This window comes from Dipteris shenzhenensis, chromosome 27 (genome assembly GCF_047967505.1).
Source record: "Dipteris shenzhenensis isolate YYH24624 ecotype China chromosome 27, Dip_SZ_1.0, whole genome shotgun sequence".
NCBI classification, from domain to species: Eukaryota; Viridiplantae; Streptophyta; class Polypodiopsida; order Gleicheniales; family Dipteridaceae; genus Dipteris; species Dipteris shenzhenensis.
The window spans coordinates 19601539-19624872 of record NC_141622.1 but is presented as its reverse complement, the minus strand read 5'-3'; the positions used below and the strand labels follow the sequence as shown (position 1 = coordinate 19624872).

At 44.8% G+C, this 23334-nt stretch overlaps 1 protein-coding gene across 1 annotated transcript in view; it reads left to right on the top strand.

Annotated features, from left to right (window-relative positions):
• The window catches only part of LOC147883994 (uncharacterized), an 87426-nt gene that overhangs the window by 47461 nt on the left and 16631 nt on the right, over positions 1-23334 (top strand). Inside the window, exon 5 of the mRNA XM_087399034.1 lies at positions 11577-11693. Within this exon, the coding sequence (XP_087255160.1) occupies positions 11577-11693 (117 nt within the window). The remainder of the gene's footprint in view (positions 1-11576; positions 11694-23334) is intronic.

Genomic DNA, 23334 nt, shown 5'->3' with positions numbered 1-23334 from the left:
TAACAGGTCACCAAATAAGGCTTTGGAGTTGAAAGTGCCAGAGGAGGTGTGGTCTGGCAAGCCACCCTCATATAAGCACTTACGGGTATTTGGCTGCGAGTGCTTTGCTCATGTACGCAAAGATCTACGCACCAAACTGGATCCAAAGTCTACAGATGCATCTTTATGGGATATGGTGACGAAGGTGAAATGGGGTACAGGTTATGGGATCCCGTTAAACGGAAGATTATACGCAGCAATGATGTCATCTTTAAAGAAGATAGTGTACACAAGGAACCCGTGCAACCTGTGGAATACAGGAGGGTTATTTATGATGATGCTGGACAGCAAAGAATGCCCATTTATATGCAGCAGCAGCCTGCTGCAGATCACCCTGTTCAAGAGGGTATACAGGCTGAAAATCAGCCAGATAATTTTGCCAATGATGCACCACTGGATGTGCCAACAGATGGGGCTGTAGAACAGCCAGATATGGTGGTACAGCCACCCGTCATGCATGAAGAACAGGCTGGACAGCAGCCTAATCCGGAACATTTTGTGAGGAGGAGCACCCGTGCACAACGGCCTCCTGCTAGGTTTGTTCCAGGAGCCAATAATGTGGCTGATTTTATCATGCTGACAGATTGTGGTGAGCCTTCTAGCTTCAAGGAAGCTATGGGAAGAACAGAGAAAAAGAAGTGGGAGAAAGCCATGCAGTCAGAAATGGACTCCCTACTTCAGAATGATACATGGGACTTGGTGCAGTTACCTGCAGGCAGAAAGGTTTTGCCATGCAAGTGGGTTTACAAAGTCAAAGTGGATTCAAATGCTTTACCTCGGTATAAAGCCAGATTGGTTGCCAAGGGATTTAAGCAGGAAAAGGGCATTGACTTTGATGAGATTTTTTCACCTGTAGTCAAGATGACTACTTTGAGAGCAGTGTTAGCTCTTGTTGCTCATGATGACATGGATTTATGTCAGATGGATGTGAAGACAGCCTTTCTTCACGGAGATCTTCATGATGAGATCTATATGAGTCAGCCAGAGGGATATGCTGTTAAAGGGAAAGAACAGCTTGTGTGTAAGCTCAAGAGGAGCTTGTATGGACTCAAGCAGGCACCAAGGGAATGGTACAAAAAGTTTGATGCCTTCATGCAGTCCCAAGGGTATCATCGGTGTGAGACCGATCATTGCTTATACACCAAACGGGCAAAGGATGGTAGTTTGATGCTACTCATTCTATATGTGGATGACATGCTTATTGCCAGTAAATCTCAGCATGAGATTAGTGCTTTGAAGAAACAACTGCATAAGTCTTTTGACATGAAAGACTTAGGTGATGCAAATCATATTCTTGGCATGCGTATTACTCGTGACAGGTCCAAGGGACTTTTGTTTTTGTCACAGAAAGAGTACATTGACAAAGTACTGCAGAGGTTTAAAATGGAGGGGGGAAAGTCCATTAGTACCCCGTTGCCTCCACATTTAAAACTCAGCAGTAAGGACAGCCCCAGATCAGATGATGATAAGGCTGAAATGGCCAAGGTTCCGTATGCATCTGCAGTTGGATCTTTGATGTATGCCATGGTTGCCACTCGTCCGGATATTGCTTTTGCGGTGGGAGTCATCAGCAGGTATATGGCAAATCCAGGCAAGCGGCATTGGGAAGCAGTGAAAGGTGTCTTGAGGTATCTCAAAGGTACCAAAGACTTGTGCATATGCTATGGTAGGCAGGATGCATTGGTGCATGGTTTTACAGATTCAGACTATGCAGGGAATGCAGATAACCGGAAGTCTACTACCGGTTATATTTTCACATTTGCAGGAGGTGCTATATCATGGGTGTCTCGGTTGCAGAAATGCGTTGCACTGTCAACCACAGAAGCTGAATATGTTGCAGCCACTGAGGCTTGCAAGGAAGCAATATGGCTTACTCGGCTGGTGGGAGATTTGGGCATTACAGGAGATATGCCAGTTTTGCATTGTGATAGTCAGAGTGCTATCATGTTGGCAAAGAATCCGGTCTTTCATCAGAAGACCAAGCACATAGAAGTGAAATATCATTTCATCAGGGAGGTACTGGAAGACAAGTGTCTTGAGCTTGTGAAAGTACATACTGATGATAATCCTACAGATTTGCTCACTAAGAGCTTGCCTACAGAGCGGTTTGCACATTGCCGCCACATCATGGGATTAGGATGAGACCATTCTTACTTTATGGTCTTGTATACAATAACTGTATATTGCTGTAATTTTTATTCTTTTCTCCCCTTTAGGCACATTGGCCTTTAGGTGGGAGGTTGTTGGGGGTAAAGGCACATTGCCAACCCTTAATTAAAGAATTAAAGATAGGACACCTATGATTGTCTTAAGACAGTCATAGGGTAAACCTAATCCTAATAAAACATAAGTGAGTTTGTGGTGTGGCTCACTATCACTTCACACCCGCACTAGTGTGTCTCTCTCACTCTCACTCTCTTGCTCTCTTCCACTTCCCTTCCCCCCTTACAAGGAGTGCTCATCTCCCTTTGCTGCAAGCTGCATAGATAATGATAGGGCCTTGCATGCGAGTCTCTATCAGCCTACATCAGTCTAGCTGAGTTGTCTGACTCGGTCCAGATAGTTGATAATCTAGAATGAGGCATTTGTGTCGAGGGGTCTCGCAGCAAACTTTGCCAAGATAATGTCATGCAGAGTGCAGCTCTTCCCTCGGATGACGTGAGATAACATAGTGACTTGTAGTCCATCAAAACCGGTCCACTCATCCTCTTTAAGGTCTACTGCCCAAAAACCACTGTGTTTGGGGCAGTTGGTCGGATTAATGAATCAAACAAGAGTGACTTTATGGGAAGTACTACTTATGAGTCTCTCCAGTGAAGTGTGACCTGTAGTCAAGTGTCTGCGCTGCTGCTTTCATGATGAACTTGGGACCTATGAAGGTGCATCTTAAATATACATAGGATCTGGCTATCTCAAGTGTCTCCCATGCAGATGGGAATGTCTCATGCTGAAGCTGAGCATCATTGGTGTTAAAGGCCATGGCCTTGGTTGACCTTCATGTCTTGACTCTTGCAAAAGTCCTACAATGTTGTTAATGCATGTGTAGTGCAAAAGTCCTACAATGTTGTTAATGCATGTGTAGTCCCTCTGCTTTGTCAGAGTTTAGAACAAATCATTGCCATATAGCAATACAGATATGGCAGTTTGTGCCAAAGTCAAGCTGTGGCTTCCTAGTGTGTTGACAAAGGAGGCCAACTCGTCAATGTACAAGTAGGTTGGGCAGAGGAGGCATCCCCATTTCACCTCAATGGAGTCGCTTACCTCCTTTGACGGTCATGTGTCTTTCGTACTTTGCCTGTAACTCTTATATAAGGCCACGACTTCCCATATAACCTCTTATGGAATATCTAAAGCTCGAAGTTGCGCAATAAGGTGGGGACACATGTTTTTATTAAGTATGAACAAAACCTGTGAGAGAAAGCTCAAAGCAGAAATACAACATGGAGTGCATGAAATAAAGCCTCAAAATGACCCAAAAAAGCTCCTAAAAAAGAGGTAGAAAAAAATCCCAAGTTTGAGGCTGAAAATGCCATCTCAACCCTATAGAAGACTTCGAGAAGAAGGGGGAGCCACTCCATTCCCTCCTAGCAGAGGCCGCTCGGGAGGACCCTTGCATGCACATCCAAGTGTCCATCAACGTATTTATAGTATCTGACCAAATTCTGGCCAAAGTGTGAGAGGGGTGGACGTGGGAATGATCCAAGGCCTTTGTGCATCTGACTCTCTTGATATGCCACACCAAAATGCTCGTCAGAATCTCCAAAGAGGAATCCATAGACTTTTTGTTTCTGATATCTGGCCTCCTCGATGATGGCTCTGAGAGTGAAGATGTGATCTAGTGTGGATTGGTCTCGTCCAAAGCCTCATTGCGTAGTTGCTCTCATGTCCTCCCTCTCATAGATGTGCATTTCAAGAGCAGACCCATACATCTTGGCCATCAGGTGGACGTTGCATGTGTCCATTTGAGAGAGAGAGAGAGAGAGAGAGAGAGAGAGAGAGAGAGAGAAGAAGAAGAAGAAGAAGAAGATATTATCGTCCTCTGAAGACCAAAAATCAGCCTATGGGACCTGAGCAATACAAAATCCTCGTACACAAAGACTCCTCCCTTGGAGGGGAGGGTATTAAGAGAAACTACCTTTATGTCTTAGGTGAGTTCCTGTGCTTGAAAAGCTTATAGACAAACGTTCCTAAAGCTGGGGTTGACCCGCTATGTAGCATATCAGCCAGTCTGTTATGTCCCTCGAGAAGAGAGCTAAATGCTTTTCGGATGTGAGTATAGTAAGGGCATTTGAGAGAGAGAGAGAGAGAGAGAGAGAGAGAGAGAGAGAGAGAGAGAAAGAGAGAGAGAGAGAGAGAGAGAGAGGGTATTAACGTCTTCAGAAGGCCTCGCGGGCCTATGAGAAAGAAAGAAAGAAATTTTATTAGAGTCTTCGGAAGACCGATGGGTCTATGAGACTGAAAGAAAACCTGATACAAATCACAGTAAGGGTGGAGCTATTGAAACGAGCATCATCACCCGTGCTGAATCCAAAGTCTGATCATACATAATCAAATACATCTGGATGTAACAATGAAAAGAAAAGGATGAGACAAAGTACAATTAGCAGAGTAGCTCATACAAGCTACCATGGGCTGAAGCAAAGGGCTCACTAAGGCCCTTGTTGAGTTCTAAGCTAAGCTAATAATCTCAAAATCTCAAAAACTCTTAGGCGACTTCAGTAGGTAGTGCAAAAGCTCCAAGGACATATCCGGGAGTCGTGTAGCCCTCTGATGAGACGCAAAGATGTCACGTATCTTTAGCTGTCGAGTTGTCTCTCACAGTGGGCGGGGGGCGTGGTCTCCAAGATCTTTGTATACAATGAGCCATATCAAGGGTGACACCTTGGGTTGGTCGGTCTCCTCTGAGTAGTGCAGCGATGGGCTGGACCTCATCGCGCGTGCTTCGGTTATCCTCTGTGGCTCACTCTCCGTTGCTTTGCGTTGTGTCTTCCCGTTGATCCATGCTGCCCTTATGTGGGCCATGTCCTCCTCCTCTTCCCCTTTGTGTCCTGAGGCTGACTCGAAGGCATAGAAGTCGGTGATGTGTCTCCGTGCCCGTTCGGTGTCCTGTGGTATTGTCACCTCCTGCTATTTGATCTAGTGTAGCAGGGACTCTCTCTGTCCCACATCACCACCAGGAAGAGGCCAACACACATGTGATCGTGGAAATGGATCAAACGGGAGAGTGTCCCGAAGAAGCAATGGTATCGTCCTCAGATCTTATAGTAAGCTGCTCTCTAGGTGTGCATGCGGCCCTCCTTGCCTTGATCCTCAGCTGGCGAGTGCAAACTGAAAGCTAAGACTCAAAAGCCGAAACCCGGCATCGTAGTGGCTCTACATTGGGCTATGAAGATCTCCCCTATTTGTGTCTATCGAGTTGTCTCGTGCTATGGATCCGATGAGAATGTCAAGAGGCCGCCTCATTTGGCTGTCTCGTATGAGGAGAGCTGAGATAGGACGAACCTCGATTGTGTGCGCTCTGGTCACTCTCCGTGTCATGTGTGGTCTGTGCATCCCTTGCTCGCTAGCGTCATGTCTATCTTTGTTGATCCATACTAGCCTCATATCAGCTAGCTCGTCCTGCACCCATTGTGTCTTGGAGCTGACTTAAATGCATAAAAGTTTGTGACATGTCTCTGTGCTGGGTCTACCTCAATATCTTGTGGCGCGGTCTCCTCCTCCTGTTGTTTGATATGACGCAATAGGATCTCTCAGTGTTGTTGCATCTCATTCAGATAAAGCCGAATGCAAACGTGGTCCTGGATGTGGATGAGCCATGAGTGTGGACCAAAGCCATGCCCCTCCTGAAAGAAGTAATGGAATTGTCCGTGGAGCTCATAGTAGGCTGGGCAGACACATAGAAAATGCTCCTCTATCTCGACCTCCCCCAACGTGCATAACCTGTAGATCCGTTGCTCTCTGGTTACACGTGCAACTCTCCCTGCCTCAATCCTCAGCTGGTGGGATGATACCCGCATCTGTCCAATGGCAATCCTCAGTGCATGTGAGACTTCTCTGTCCTCGAGATACTGGGGTTTGAAGATGAATCCATCCTCTCATACTCTCAAGAAGTGGTTGTGTTAGAACTGGATCTTGGTGGGGAACTCCTAGTCTCCCTCCCCGAAGTCCGAGCGTAAGAAGTTGGATTTAGATCTAACCGTATGATATGGTCTCGTGGGTTCGACTCCAGAGGTGCATCCATGCTGTACTGAAAGGGGGGAATCCGGTGCATATGAATACAATGACTTGCAAATCATGTGGATATGCATGCAAACCATATTGTATCAAACCCGCTTTGTGCTAGCCGTGTAGATGATGACTCTAGATCCAGCCTCGGTAGTCTCTAGTGGGGTAAGGCCCAAACTCTATGGATAAATGTCGGTGTTTGAAAAGTGGCATCAACCTAGAGAGTTGTCATGGCGAACTCTGCCTGTACTATCTGATGAGGGTCTAAGAGCTTACTCTAAATCATCCTAGGCACTGATAGGACAAAAACTGTACTTGGCTTTTGTGCACTATCTTGTAGATATGGGTAGGCACTCAGTATGCACTGAGCCAGGGGATAGGCTTTGGGGGCACTAGGAGTTTTTTTTCCTCATTTGATCATGTTGGATGTAAATATTTCAACAAAGAGAAGAATATAATGTGTTTCTTGCAGGGTCTTGAGGGACATGATGAGCATAAGTGATGATCGCCAAAAAGATGATTTAAAAAAACCTATCTTACTTTTAAAGCCAAGTCAAACCAATTCAAACATCCATCATCTACTCTTTAGTGAAGATTATAAAAGCTGTGATTCCATTTAGAAATGAAGCTCAAAAAACAAGGGTCTCATTCGGGATGAGAAAAGTGATGTAACAGTCCAAGGTCTCCTTGTGTAACACACAAAAAAACCCAACACAAAAAGCCAAACTGTTGTCCGTACATACAGTGTTGGGGGTAAAGGCACATTGCCAACCCTTAATTAAAGAATTAAAGATAGGACACCTATGACTGTCTTAAGACAGTCATAGGGTAAACCTAATCCTAATAAAACATAAGTGAGTTTGTGGTGTGGCTCACTATCACTTCACACCCGCACTAGTGTGTCTCTCTCACTCTCACTCTCTTGCTCTCTTCCACTTCCCTTCCCCCCTTACATACAGGTGGTCACCAATGCAAAGTGGCTGCACTATGTACAACTATACTCAGGTTCCAAGCTGTGCGAGCAACATACAGCGTCCGTACACAACCATGAATCAGACCCGAAGAAGCATGTGAGCCATCCGTACCAACCAACGGAAGCAGTCCGTACCACAGAAAAACAAATCCGTACAGCTTGTCATACAAGCATACACCAGCATGATGCTCCAATCTGTGAGAGATCCATACGTAATCCCTCTCCCAAGCCTCAAAGCTCCTGTGTGCATACAGCCCGTACCTCACACCCAGGCGATTGCTCTGCTCCAATTCTTATCTGGAATGATCTCACACATATGCTCCATGTACCATTGCCAACTCATCATCCAGAAGCCTCTCCCCATTACCCAAGCTCATGAACGCCATCAACACATACACCCACCAAGATAGCATTTTTTTGTCACGTAATAATCCCATGCACAACCCATAACACCCCTCTCACCCCTCCAAACATGTCCTTGACAAGAAAAACTCCAAGGTACCTAACCCTTTCAAAATAACACACCCCACACATAGATCATTATCCATTTTTTACATACTAGCTAACAAACCAACACCCAAACAACGAAAAACCATTTTTACACCCTTCCAGTCTATGGCCAGTATTTGTACTGATATTATACACACGTTGATGGCCATCTGGGTGAGCTTGCAGGGATCCTCCAGAGTAGCTACAGCAAGGAGAGATATTTTTTTCAGAGTTTGGACAGGGTCTCCTTTCTTCTCTGAGTCTTCTTCAGGGTTGAGGTGGCATTTTCAGCCTCCACCTTGGATTTTTGTTAGCTCTTTTTGAGCTGTTTTTTCTTTCATGCATGTCATGATGTACTCCCACATCTGAGCTTGCTCTTGCGGCTTTCATTCATACTTGATGAAGTAATCTTTTTGGAAGAAAAAAACCCTATACATTGGAGACCTTGGGCTCACATCACTTTTCTGATCCCGAATGAGACCCTTGTTTTTTGAGCTTCGTTTCTAAATGGGATCACAGCTTTTTTAATCTTCATTGAAGACTAGATGATGGATGCTTTAATTGGTTGGCTTGGCTTTAAAGTAGAGATAGTGTTTTTTTTTTGGTTGTCATCTTTTTGGCGATATCACTTATGCTCATCATGTCCCTCAAGCCCCGGCAAGAAACACATTATATTTATTTTTTTTTCGAAATATTTATGTCCAACATGATCAAATGAGAAAAACAAGCTCCTAGTGCCCCCAAAGCCTATCCCTTGGCTCAGTGCATACTCTGAGTGCCTACCCATATCTACAAGATAGTGCACATGTATGCCACTCCTCACTATCCTCAGTGCCTTGCAATGAATGAGCATTTCAATGGTGAAGTCTCAAATATTATAGGCAAAATGATGAGGTTGCATGGGAGAGTTGGGATCTTGCTTTGCATGTTGCTCTATGGGCTTACAGGGTTGCTGTGAAGGAAGGCACTCAATTCTTCCCTTTTCATTTGGTATTTGGGAAAGAGGCTTTCATACCTCTAGATGTTGAGATACCAGCTTTGCAGATGTTAATTAAATGGATGACCAGCCAAATTCAGCCTTGAAGAATAGGCTGCTGGATTTACAAGAGGCTGAAATGGACAGGATGCCTTAACTCAGGAAAGTAACCAGTTGAGGGCTAATTTGAAACAAGGAAGGGGACATGGTCCTTCGTTATAACAGTAAGCTTGATCATACCTAGGAAAAGGTTTGTGACTAAGTGGGAGGGTTTTATTTGTGTGGTGAACAAGTAATGGTTCATATCAGCTGGCAGACTTGGATGGCAGCCAGCATAGAAACAGGGTGAATGGCTTAAGGTTGAAGAAATATTTTGTGTGGATCATGCAAGTGAGCACATGTGGACCTGCTATGAAGATGAAGGACAAAGGTGAGAGTCTTGTTAATGAAGATACATCAGATGAACTGCAACATATGTTCTTGGAACTGCAAGACATGAATGTCTGCAGCCAGGGGGAGTGGGCAAAATATGATAGAACAAAAAATGTATCTGACACAAAGCAAATCCATGAGTTCACTCCTAAAGCCAGGCCCTATGTGAGACACCAACTCCAAAGGCATCCCATAGCGGCAGTAGATGTCCTCATACACAAACTGACAAATAAATTTAGCATTTACAGCCCGTACTGCTCTTGCTTTAGCCTAACGAGATAAATAATCCATAGCGGTAAGTAGTTAGCAATTGCCTCTGGCAGTCATAGGCATTGGACCGATAGCATCAATTCCCCACTTCTCAAAAATATTAAAAGCAATCATCACATTCCTTAGTTCAGGATGCAAAATTCTCTTACCCATTTGTTCGTGGTGTGCTTGTTTGGTTTTTTCATTTTTCAACTCCCTCAGAGGATCCACCCAAGGAGTTTGGGACTCCTACTGGTGCCTATGAGGACGTTGGGCCCTATCTGCCCGACACTCCCTCTATTGTCTCGGTCGAGTTTGCGAGGGGGGGGGAGGGGCCCGTTTCTGTTTCCTATAGGGCAGTCACGTGCGAGGTGACACCCATCTATCTACACTGTAGGCACTGCCCTGGTAACCTTGAGACCTCAATTCCCTGACGGAGTTCTCTCCCATCTAGGGTCTCAAGATAAATCTACTGCGGGAGGGACTTTGGGCTCTTGACAACCAGCCCGAGTCTAGAAACCTTGTCGTTCACCACGACCAAAGATGTTGTGTCTGATGGAGACTCCAGCATCTTGCCAAAAGTGCAACCAATGGACGGAAGGATGGCCCTATACTCCTCTGAGCAGACCAAGGGTCACCACCAAGAAACTTCCTCTCCGAGGCAAGACAATTAACACACTGCTACAAAGAGGGGACGGGGGGAGGGGGGGGGGGGGGGGAGGCGGTGGAAGAAGGAGGGAGAAGGAAAGGAGAAAGTAAGGAAAGACAGCCACGAGTTTGGGCAGAAAAGGTAAGGGAGGGCTGTCCAAAAAGGAGCTAAAGTTGCCACACCAAGATGAGAACAGTGAGCTGCAAAGGGGCCCAAGAAAACTCTGTTCAAAAATACAAAGAAAAGGCTGCCAGGCTCAAAAGAGAGTGGCTCCAAGTGCTCACCTGGCTGAAGGGATAGCCCAGTGCACTAAACAGTTTCCCTGGCCACTTGAAAACAGCTGCACCCTACAAGCCGGCTTCCTAGGAAAGGCACTAACAGGCCTGCAAGAAGACCTGCAGCGCCTCACTGCCAGGCCACCTCCAAAAATTTTCGTGGTCTGAAGGGGAAGGTTCCAAAGGCCAGCATGAATTGGCAAGGGTGCAAAGGGGGAGCTGTGGAGGCACAAACTGTGTCCTGCATACCTCGATCCAGCCACATGGGCTGGGAAAGCAGCAATCGCAGCACCTTCGCCAGGCAAAGGTGGAGGAGAGGAGCTGAGAAAAGGTGGAAAACAGGGGAAGGAAAGGGGCGAAAGGGAAGGCGAACTAAAGGGAAGGCTGGGAGAAGGGAGCTAGGGGGGGTGTTTTGGGGAGCTCAAGGAGCCTTTCTAACCCCCTACCCCTAATACATGATTGACTCCAAGCCACATTTAAGTACATAACTCCCCCCCCAACTCATCCAATTTCCTTTATTTTTATCACCCCAAAACACACAACACCCTCTCTTCCTTTGGACGCCATAGCGAATAGGGGTTATAACTACCCATTTAAAAGCGCCCTCTTACACAAACTAAAATTTAGTGTAACATGTTTCCCCCTGGCCGCCAAGTATGAGAGCATGCTTTGCAGATGGAAGATGAAATAGTCACTTATTCCACCACGGGAGTCTTTCCACGTGGCTGCGAAGTACACAGAATGTACTTAGCAACTGCATGAGCTCAACCTCCCAAGAAACACAAATTAACCTATATAAAAAACAAAAGGTTCCGAGTTACCATCCATAGTAAAAGAACTCATCTAGAGTACTAAGGCCGCACCAGCCTCCACTTGCATGCTGCCCACCATGAACAATAGTGGAAACATCAACACCCAAATATTTAATTACATGATTAACTCCAATCCACATTTAATTTCTACCTCTCCCCAACTCATCCACTATCCTAGATTTTGATCACACCCCGAAGCATACAAGGCCCTCCCTCTTCCTCTAGCTTTCCATCATTCCCTAGTTGAGAAATTGGCTACAAATGTATGTGCAGTATCAACTTCAAACACATGCAAATGACCGGATTTTAACAGATTTTGATTTCATGGGCATTTAGATACATGATGTTTTGAATCTCTCTCAAATCCAATTAGTTTTCCTTGTTAGTCATGGTTGTTATAAGTTAGCGTCATGCTCTCTAGCAGGATTGAATATTGTTGATGTTACTTATCATGTAGGGTGAACCTATTTCAAAGTGGGAGTCTATCGGAGAGATCCTGTTGGAAAATGAGTCTGATTTGGAGATTGCCCTGAAGGAAAGGAGAAAAAAACTTCTTGCAGCTGCTAAATACCAGGTAGCCATATGCATGATAAAGGATAAAATATGATTCTTGAAGTTTTTAAACTCTCTCTCTCTCTCTCTCTCTCTCTCTCTCAGAGGCTTGCAAGGCCTCCCGAAGACATTCATAAAACTTTCTTTCTCTGTCTCTCTGTCTCTGTCTCTCTCTCTCTCACATACACACACTTTTTTTTTTTGAGGTGAAATCTTTGATTGATTATATTATATGAGTAGCAACCTCAAAAAAAGGTGCTACAATTACATTAACTGAAAATTTCAGTATATGCCAAAAAGACCTCATGATCTATGCAGCGGGTCTGCAAGCAATCAAAGAAAGATTGCTGCAGAGAATGCCTAAAAAAGCCAAACAGAGAGAAAGTAGGATCAGCAAAGACTTTACAATTCCTATATGTCCATAAAGTCCACAGTGCCCAGTAGCAAACCCAAACGAAGAAAAGATGAAACTCCGGTCTGGATGGATGAAACCCAAATAGCCAGAAGAACTTCTCAAACGGAACAGATGGGAATCTCGCTCGCAGGTGCTGTTGAAGCAGATCAAAAAACTCACGAGAGCACAGACAATGCCAAAACAAGTGAGGCACAGTCTTTGAAGAAGCAGAACATCTATGGCAAAGTGCAGGAGCAATGTGTCTATGAGCTAATAGCCGTCCAGATGGAAACACTCCCAAAAGAACTCGCCAAAAGGAAACTTGTTGCCGAAGCGGTACTTTATAGGCCCAAAGTTGCTGTAATCTTTTCCTCCACCACTTGGCTGGGCGATGCATTCGCCAAACAAAATCACCTCTCTCTGAAACCCAAGGTTGAGGCAAAAGGATTTTATACAATGCAGGTACTGTAGGCCATCTTCTGGTGGTTCTAGTGATGCCCTATAGGCCATGGTATGTGCCTTGTAGGCATAAGTGTAGGCACTTATAGTGTTAGTGCCTTCTAGGCCACATAGGACACTTAGTCCTATGTGACACCTAGGAAACTTAGTCCTAGGTCTAGGTACAAGTACTTTGTACCTGTGTGTTTTCAAGTTATCTAAGATTTGACGTGACTACTCTGAATCGACTCGTCTTGTACTTGCACTCTCTCTCTCTCTCTCTCTCTCTCTCTTTGTTTCGTACCTTCAGTGGTATCAGAGCAGGTATTGCTCTAGTCTTTCAGGTCTCCTCAGCCCCCGAGTCCTCCATTGCTCATTGGGAGTTTTCTGCTCTGCTGGTCGACACATTCCCAGCCTGTTCGAGGCTCTTCAGCTGCTGTCCAAGATCCAGGCGTCCAGCTTCCCAAACAAAAGCTGTAACTGCATTCCCTTCCGTACAGTCATACGGAAGGCCTGGTATTTGTGTTCGTACTGCACGTCCGTACCTGCGCGTCGCTTTGCCGTACTGCACGTCCGTACTTGCATCGCCGTACCTTCAGTTCGTCGTACAAGCTACCTACGCCGTACAACTGTACCTGCGTAGGAGTACAAGGTACTTTCACCGTACAGTTGTACCTGTGTAGAAACTCCGTACAAGGTACCTACGCCGTACAACTGTACATGCGTAGGAACTCTGTACAAGGTACTTGCACCGTACCTACATATCAGTCGTCAGCAGCTTGTAGCAGCTTCTCGTACACACGTACCTTCAGTCGTACAACTTGTACTTATATTCCGTACAGTCTCACCACAGGTTCCGTACATGTTTTGGCATTGGCTTGAATCAGGTTCTTGGTCTCATTGCAGTCATCTACAAACATTTGCAGTTTTGGGGCTTTTGCAGGACATTGGCAAATTTGGGGCTTTAATTTCCTTTCACCTCCTTTGATTGCAATTTCTTGCAAGAATATTGGAGTTTTGGGATTTAGTCTGCAATTTCTTGTTTAAATTGCAGTACATTGGGTCAGATTGCAGGACATTCAGTCAGATTTGCAGGACATTGGGTCAGATTATCATACATTGGGTCACATTTGCAAATTTCAGCAAAATTTGGGGCTTTTCTACATTTGCCCTCTTTTTGGCCTATTTGCCCTCAATATGGGGCTTTTGCCAAATTTGCTGTTTTTGCAGTGAACATTGCATGTCACAGTCACATTTGGATAAGATCTGCATTTCCCCTTTGATTTGGGTCAGAAATTTGCAGCTATTTGCTGTCATTTTTGGGACAGCCAGCTTTTTGCAGTGATAGCCTTGAGGCTTTTGGGTGTTTAGGTCTTTTACAGGGTATCATAGTTGCTATGGCTGGGAACAATCAAGATTTATTTGGAGTTCTTCGTGAAGATGATAAGTTGTATGGCACCAACTATCCGATGTGGTCTTATCTCATGAAACATATTCTTGTTGCAAAGCATTTGTGGAATATTGTTTCTGGGGCTGATCTGAGGCCAGCCAATGCTTCAGTGGTTGTTTCTATTGCTGGTTCTTCTGCAGGGGGTACTCCTCCTGATGCCTCTTCCTCTAGCACTCCTGCTGCTGCTCTTCCAACTCAAGAACAGTCAAGATGGGATGCAAGAGATGCAAATGCACATTCATGCATTGCTTTATCATGCAAGAGAATCATTATTCCACACATCCGGTCTTGCAAGACAGCAAAGGATGCTTGGGATAAATTGGCTTCTCTCTATCAGATACGCAATGAAGCTCGTGTTGCATATTTGAGAAGGCAATTACAGGAAGTGAATATGAATGAAGGTGACTCAATGGATGCATATTTGACAAAGGTCAAGGACCTCATGGAACATCTTGCCAACATTGATGAGGTGGTGCCAAATTCACAGCTTGTCAGTACCACATTGAATGGACTGCCAGATACATATCAAGGGTTTGCTACAGCCCTTCGATTAGTGGCCATGGGTAATCCAGACCACTATTCTTTTGACCAGCTAGTTACTTTGCTTTTGCAGGAAGAGCAAAGTAGAGCTAACAGGCAAGCCATTATTCCTGATCATGCATTTGCTTCACAGCAGACAGGAAGAGGCAAGGCTTCCAAGCCTATGGGCAAGCCAAAATCTGCGCACAGCAGCTGCAATTCCTCTACGCATAGCAACTGCAATTCCTCCCATGCATCTAAAAATACAGCAGATAAGGGAAAGAAAAAAAGATGCAACTATTGTCGCAAGCCTGGACATAACATTTCAGAATGCAGGAAGCGCATTGCTTCGGAGAAAAAGAAAGCAGGATTGACAGTTAATGCCTCACATGCCATTGAATCCCATGAGCCAGCAAATGCTTCACATGCAAATGCTCTTCAGGATGATTGGGCATGGGCTGTCCATTGCTCATTTGATCCCTCCAAAGCTGATGCACTCTTTACTGCTAATGATGCTTAGTCCTGGTACTTTGATAGTGGTGCTTTCAAGCATGTCACATCTTGCAGACAGTTGTTTCATTCTCTAGCTGATGCACCTCGAGGGGGGACTGTTACATGTGCTAATAATGCTTCATATGCTGTAAAAGGAGTTGGAGATGTGCAGCTCACATCCATTTCCAGCCATCCTGTCACTCTGACAAATGTTCTTTTTGTGCCTGGCATTGAAGTCAACTTGATTTCAATTTCAGCAATTGCTACTTCAGGTTTCAGAGTAATTTTTGATGGCTACAGATGCCTAGTATATGATCTTCGTGATGACAATGCCATAGTTCTCAGTGGCACTTTGGAAAAAGGGCTTTATTACCTTGATCATCATTCAGCTGCACTTTCTATTGAAGCATTGGCTATTTCAGATTCACAGCTTGCTGAAACTCATCTTTGGCATGAGAGAATGGGCCATCTCAATAGAGCTCTTTCAAGCTACATTCACAACAGATGGCAAATGATGTACCTTAGACTCACACAGTTTCCAAACATGTGTATGAGGGTTGTCTTTTGGGTAAGATGCATCGATTTCCTTTTCAAAAGAATTGTCCAAAACTCTCACAAAGGAAATTGCAGCTTGTACACAGTGATGTCTGTGGCCCAATGAGGACAAATGCCATTGGAGGATACAAGTATTTCATGGCTCTTTTTGATGATTTCACAAGGTATTGCTGGGTATATCCTTTAAAGGCCAAATCTGAAGTTTTCTTATGCTTTCAGAGATGGCTGAATATGGTTGAGAATGAATCAGGAAACAAGCTTGTCACCCTCAACACAGATAGGGGGGGTGAGTATATGTCAAAGGAGTTTGATGCATTTCTATCCTCACGGGGCATTATTCACTCATGCACTACTCCTTACACTCCTCAGCAAAATCCTGTTTCTAAAAGGAAAAACAGGTCCACAATGGACATGGTCAGATGCATGCTCAAGGCCAAGTCTTTGCCTGATAAATTTTGGCTTGATGCAGTAATGTGTGCCAACTATGTGCTGAATAGATCACCTACATGGGCATTAAAGACTATTACACCTTATGAAGCATGGAAAGGCAGGAAGCCTTCACTTTCACATATGAAAGTTTTTGGGTCTCTTGCATATGTTCATGTCCCATTTCAGCTGAGACATAAGCTTGATGACAAAGCAATCAAATGCATATTCATTGGTTACAGCCAAGAGAGCAGAGGGTATCGGTTATATCAACCAAATACTGGGAAGATTATTGTCAGTAGAGATGTGATCTTTGCTGAACATTCAGCTTCTCCTCTTGTGGACTGCAAAGCAAAGCCAGATGTTGACATGTTTGATGCCTTTGACTCTTGGTTACCTCTGCCATCATCAGAGGAGGATTTTGAGCAGCAACATGAGCCTCCTGCAGGCCCTCCACTAAGCAATAACCAGCCTCAACCTCATGCTGATTTGCAGGTTTCTCTTCCGGCACAAAATGATCCCACTACTCATGATGCAGTCATTGAAGAAAGAGCTGTCAATAGACAGCAAAGGCAAGTTCTCAGATGGCTTCTTGATACCTTGAGGGACAGCAAACAAGATCAGCCTTTTGCTGCCCGGACAAGATCAGGGAATAGACAGCATGGTCACTTTCTTGAGTTTGCACTTCTTGCTACAGCTTGCAGTGAAGAGCCTTTGTGCCATAAAGATGCTTTTTACAGCAAAGAGTGAATGGATGCAATGAAAGCTGAGTTACAATCTATTGCCAAAAATGACACATGGGAATTAGTAGATTTCCCACCTGGCAAGCATGCCATTGGAACGTGGTGGGTCTACAAATTAAAAAGGAAATCTGATGGCAGCATAGATCGATACAAAGCCCGTCTTGTTGCAAAAGGGTATGCCCAACAACAAGGCATTGACTTTGAGGAGACATTTGCTCCCACATCCATCATCATCATTGGCAAGTGCACCAACTTGACATCAAGACTGCTTTTCTTCATGGGGATCTGCAGGAAGAAGTTTATGTCACACAACGTCCTGGCTTTGAGGTTGTTAATTCTGAAAATAAGGTATGCCGGCTTAGAAAAGCCCTTTATGGTTTGAAGCAGATACCCAGGGCATGGTATGCCAAAATTCATGCACACTTACTATCCTTTGGTTTTCAGAATAGTCCCACAGAACCCACTCTTTATTTCCGTGGGAGTGGATCTGATTTTTTAGTGCTGATTTTATATGTGGATGATATGCTTATCATGGGCCCGGATACTCAGCAAATTGCAGCTTTCAAGGCTGATTTGCAGCAGATTTTTGTCATGTCAGACATGGGACGGCTCCATTATTATTTGGGCATTCAGTTTGCTCATGTTGAGGGGGGTAGGGGGTATCATGATGTCTCAGTCCAAGTATATTGGACAGCTCCTTGATCGTTTTCAGTTTGAGGATTGCAAGCCAATCTCTACTCCACTGGACCCTGGCTTCAAATTCTCAGCTCATGATGGGAGCCCACCATGTGATATCACTCTTTATCAGCAGGCTGCTGGATGGCTTATTTATTTATGTCATACTAGACTTGACTTGCAGTATGCAGTATCTCAGCTCAGCAGATTCAGCGCAGGCAGTGAAGAGAGTCTTCAGATATCTCAGAGGCACTCAGGATTTAGCCCTCTTCTACGGTGATCAGGGTTTACTTACCGTGCATGCTTACACGGATAGTGACTGGGCAGGATGTTCCGACACCAGAGTGTCACATACTGGCAATTGTTTTTTGCTTGGCAATTCATGTATTTCTTGGCTCAGCAAGAAGCAACCGACAGTTGCCACGTCTAGCTTTGAGGCTGAGTACAGGGCAACTTTCACCGCTACAGTAGAGTGTGTTTGGCTTCGACAGTTACTTACAGATCTTGGTATTTGCCAGACATCATCCACTATTGTCTACACTGACAGCCAGAGTGCCAAGTTCACTATCATTATGTTCGGGAGCGGTTGTCAGCAGGAGACATAGAGTTGTCCTATCTTCCCACAGAGGACAACATCGCAGATATGTTTACAAAGGCACTTCCTCGTCCCAAGTTCGAAGTCTTCCGACAGGCTTTACACTTGGTTCCCTTTGTTACATGATCTGACATTCCTTGTACATTCATAGGTGGCTATATCCTTTTGGATGAACATGTGCCATCATGACCAGAAACTACCAGGTATTCTGAGACGTTTTTAGAGTACTTTGGCCCATCCCATGGAGGGGGGTTTGTAGGCCATCTTCTGGTCGTTCTAGTGATGCCCTATAGGCTATGGTATGTGCCTTGTGGGCATAAGTGTAGGCACTTATAGTGTTAGTGCCTTCTAGGCCACATAGGACTATGTGACACCTAGGACACTTGGTCCTAGGTCTAGGTACAAGTTCTAAGATTTGACGTATCGACTCGTCTTGTACCTGCACTCTCTCTCTCTCTCTTCATTTCGTACCTTCAAGTACAGTAATATGAGATAGCCTCAAAGGACGAGAAGAGGACCTTGGAGAAGTCAAAGTCCAATCTTCCAGTCGGTCCTGGAGTTCCTAAGGAGGAATCGGAACAAAGGGCGAAAGCATAGAAGTAATTTGTCGCCACAAAGGACAATAATGAGAGCCCAATCCATATGTAGTGGCTGCTAGAGAAAAGGGGAGCACAGTACCAGCATCATCTATAACATCAGCAACCGAGGTGATGCCTTTAAACGAGACAAAGTAGGAACGTCGAGGTTCCTGTAAAGCCAAGGGAGGCTGAAAGACTTTCGACCAGTGAATGCTTTCAGCTCTCAAAGAATTCCCAAGCAAAGATTGCCGTCCATTCCATTCCAGATGAGAAAGAACATGCTTCCAGAAGAAGCAAGCGGGAGACAAAAGGGCATCCAGGAAAAGTGCCATCAGTGCAGCCAAAAAAGAAATCCCAGTGATCGAGTTGCCAATGACCAAACGCAGAAATACTGATATGAGTGACTAAAGTCCTAATCATAAGAGCCCAAGGCTGATCACCTTGCAGAAATTGCAGCAATATTTTCCCCCTGTGGGTAAGAATATATACATGAATATCTGTGATGTTTAATCCACCATGCATCTTGGGAGAACAAATGTGATGCATCGAAAGCAGCCTGAGACTTTTTCTGCCATGTTTGGATCGCCAGAAGAGTTCCATAAAGACAGACATGAATGGCAATGGCAAGTAAGATTGAATATCTACCACAAGGATGGACTGCACTATTCGAAGACGAACGTGCAAAGGCCAGGTTGCCAGTTTGCAATACTCAAGCTTTTTTCGATACTTAGCCAAAACCCAATCAGTTTGTTGTCGGCGAGTGAGTTCCCACCCCAAAGGGTAACCAAGATGACGAACAAACTGAGTGGGTGGAATGATATCCCCGGGCCATAATAGACTATGCCAGTCTTTGGAATGCAAAGGGAGCAGGTTAGACTTCTGAAAATTAACATGAAGACCAGCTGCCTAACCATAAATAGAGGGGGCCTGCATCAAGGCACCAAGATTATGGGGCGTATTCTTCGGGGTAAAGAAAGAATCATCAGCATAAGCTTGAGCAACCATGCTGCGATTAGCATCTAATTCCAAGCCATGAAGTGATCTTGTAGCCACAAGATGATCAATATATTGCAGCATAGGATGAGTAGCAATGACATAGAGTAAAGCACTGAGAGGGCATCCCTGGCGACCGAACAACGAAGAGTCCACTCATCAGAGATATCCCCAGAAATAATGCAAGCCGCATTGCTATCTCTGTAAAGCCAGTAAATAACCTGCTGCATTTTTTGTCCAAACCCCAAAGCTCGCATAGTTTGCGAGATGAAATCCCATTGAACTGTGTCAAAGGCTTTTGCAATATCTACCTGCAAGAGTAGAACATCCTGCTGCATGTATTTGGCATATTCAATCCCAATATAAGCATTTGCAATGTTATCTGTGATACGGCGACGTGGAACAAAGCCATATTGGGAGGGATGCAACCCATCATGCAAATAACCTTTAATCCGATCAACCACCATTTTGGCAATGATCTTGTAAATGACTGGCATGAGCGTGATTGGCCTCCAATCACCCAATGAATCACATAGCTGCTTTTTTGGAATCAGCTTGAGAAGACCCTTTTTCCATGACAAAGGCATCAGCTGATTTCGCCATGCTGTATTTACCATTTGCAGCTAAGGTGAATTTAAGAAGATCCCAGAATGCAAGAAAAAATTCAACAGTGAGACCATCTCATCCTGGAGATTTCCATCTGCCACAGGATCTCAGTGCATCAGACAATTCCCTTTCAGTGAAGAGATGTTCAAGTTCCAAAGCCTGAGCATCAGACAGAATTTGATGAATATGCTGCTAAAGAAGCTGACGTGCAGACACGACCCGAGGAGAAAGAGTATCCAGATGCCCAAAATGAGTGGAGAAGTGCTGCACACATAAATCATCAAGCTTTGAACGAGATGTTGACCAAGAACCGTCAGGCATCCGGATCCGATAGATATTGGCAGCCTGTCTTTTGTAGTGTAAACTCTTAAAAAATTGCTTGGAAGAGCAGCCTTTATCCAAAAATGCGCGTTGTCTGGATTGAGTTTCCCATTTAGCAAGCTTTCTGCGAACATTAGATTGAAGAGAGAATTGAGCCTGACATAAGAGCATGCTTTTCTCTGAAGACAAAGGGCGAAGATGAGCAAGCTCAGTCAAACTCTGACATGTAAATTTGGCATGTGCTACAGTCTCCCTTGTGGCTTGCATATAGGATTTGCGATAATCTCGAATAACTGCTTGCATCCGAGCAACAAAAGCGTGCGAGGCATAATCCAAACCAATGCGTATCTGACGAGAGAGAGGCTGAATAGCATCAAAGACCAAGGCTTTAAAGTCAGCATGCTCCAGATAACTATTATTAATCAGCAAAAGCCTTCGGCAAGGCAATCTGTCAGTGGGAAATTCATGTAAGGAAAGCCTCAACCAAAGAGGAGCATGATCCGAATGTGTGAAAGCATGATCAACCCAAATTTGACAAGTCAAGGCATCACAATGGTGTGGATCAATCTGATACCATTTGTCCAAGCGTGCCCGATAAGAAGATTGAGCATTATGCTGAAAGGTATAACCCGGAAGCATGGGCTGTAATTCCTTCCAGAGATCAACCAGGCGCAACTGAAGCAAAAAATCAGACCATGCCTGTGTTTCAGAAGCCAACATATGAGTGTGGCCTGAGGTGTTGTCACCCGATTGAGGGGCATTATTTAAGTCACCACAAACGAAGGCATGTTGTCGCCATGGATAAGTATGCATGGCAGCCCAGATCAAAGCTCTATCACGAGAAGACTTGGGGGCATAAACCGATGCAAATTCAAAAATTTCCCCTTGAACAAGGCATTGAACAATAATCCATCTACCATGGCAGATGTTCAGGCATATTTACAGTATGGGACAGGTATGTACAGCAACTAACAGGCTGTCTACGTCTGCATTTCCACCTCAATGTCCGGGCCTCTATCCTGAGATGAAGCATCAGCCTGAGGAGAGGACAAAAGTGCAGCAACTTCTTCTTCAGGAAACAAGGTCCGATTTGCAGTCACAGCAGCCCAGGTCAAGCCAACACCAGAGTTTTCAGCAGGTGTTTTCCCATGAGAGGATGCACCACTCCAAGTCCGAGGAGGCAAAGGTTGCCTGGGGGAGATCACTTTGCGAGGAGTTTGCCATCCATCAGTCACAAAAACTTCCCCCTTCCCCTGAGGTGGAGAGGACAAAGGCACAGGAAAAGAAGCATTACCATGTGAGACAGTCGGGGCTTTGCCTTTGTCTTGAACAGAGAAAAACTGTTTGACCCCTTTGTTTTTGACCACAGAAGAGGCATTTGCATTCTTATTCAAAGGCTGAACCATTTCAGCTTGCACTGGCATCCGTGGAGCTCGGGAAGGGCATTGTGAAGCCATGTGCCCAAATTGCTTGCATTCAAAGCAAGCACCTGCAAACAGCCCCCACTTGAGCTTGTAAAAGGCACTCCCCATGGAAACATTATTCACAGTAACCGAGTATGAAGCTGGAGTGGGATGATCTGTATCCCACAAAATGCAGAAGCGATTCGAATTTCCATTGGGTCGCGGCGGACATACCACCTTACCGAGGGAAGCTGCAATTTCAGGTAGAAGAGAAGACAAGCATTGAGGAAAATCCACAACTTCTACCCAAATAGGGCAACGATGCCGAATCAATGCCTGATAATCCCGGGTGGGAGACCAGGGTAGAACATGGACCATCTGCTGGCCATAGAAAAGAGGAGAGTGCTCCAGCAAAACTTGACGGTGCTCCTCATCAGCCATGATGATCTCAAAAAAGCCCCTCGTTGCATAATGAACTTTTTTGACATAAGAACCACCCAGGTTCGAGTCAACCAATTCCCAACATTTGCAGCAGCAGGCATTCGTCCTAGGAAGAAAATTATAATGGCATGCTTTGCATACTCCTTAACTGAATCAAATATATCATCCACTTTCACCATAATGCCAGTGGTGGGAAGTGGATCTTTCCAACCTTTACGGGTGTCTTCAAACCCTTCATGCATAACCTCATAAACAAGCTGAGCCTCAGCACAGTCATGAAGGGAATCATCTGAATCCATCACCTGTTTTTGTTTCTTGTTGGAAACCGACTTGTCTTTGTGAAAGGTTTTCTCATTGGAATAATCCGCCATTCGAGTTAAGGAAAAAACTTGGAAGCAGCAACGCTTTACAAGGAGAAAAGCACAGCAGGTACAAAACTGTACGGTTTTTTACTGGCTGTACAGACAAAATCGTACGGATTTTCGACAGTACGAATTTTTTTTTCTGACAGGCAAACTGTACGGACTTCCCCGATTGTACGGACAAAGCTGTACGGAATTTTCTGACTGTACGGATAAAGTTGTACGGATTTTTGACAGTAAATTTTTTTTTGACAGGCAAATTGTACGGACTTCCCCGACTGTACGGACAAAACTGTACTGACTGTACGGACAAAATCGTACGGATTTTTGACAATACGGTTTTTTTTTTTTGGGTGGGATTTTCTAATAGAGCGTACGAACACAAAACGGACGTCAAAAGGAACCTCGAGGGTGTCAAACTGAGGGAGAAACAAGCAGCTGTAGCATTTGATCCGTACAGTCAGAGAAACAAGCAGGGTTTAGCATTTGAGCTTCATTCGGAGGATCAATCTGAGTAAGAGCAGGGGCAGCATCCTAAGAGAGCATGCATATCATCCTGTAAATGCCCTCTGCAAGGGGTACATCCCTATCCTGAGTAGAAGGAAACTGATGATGCTCAACAAGGGTGCAATCTTGAGCTTCTTCAGCAAGAGGAAGATTTGCCTGTGATTT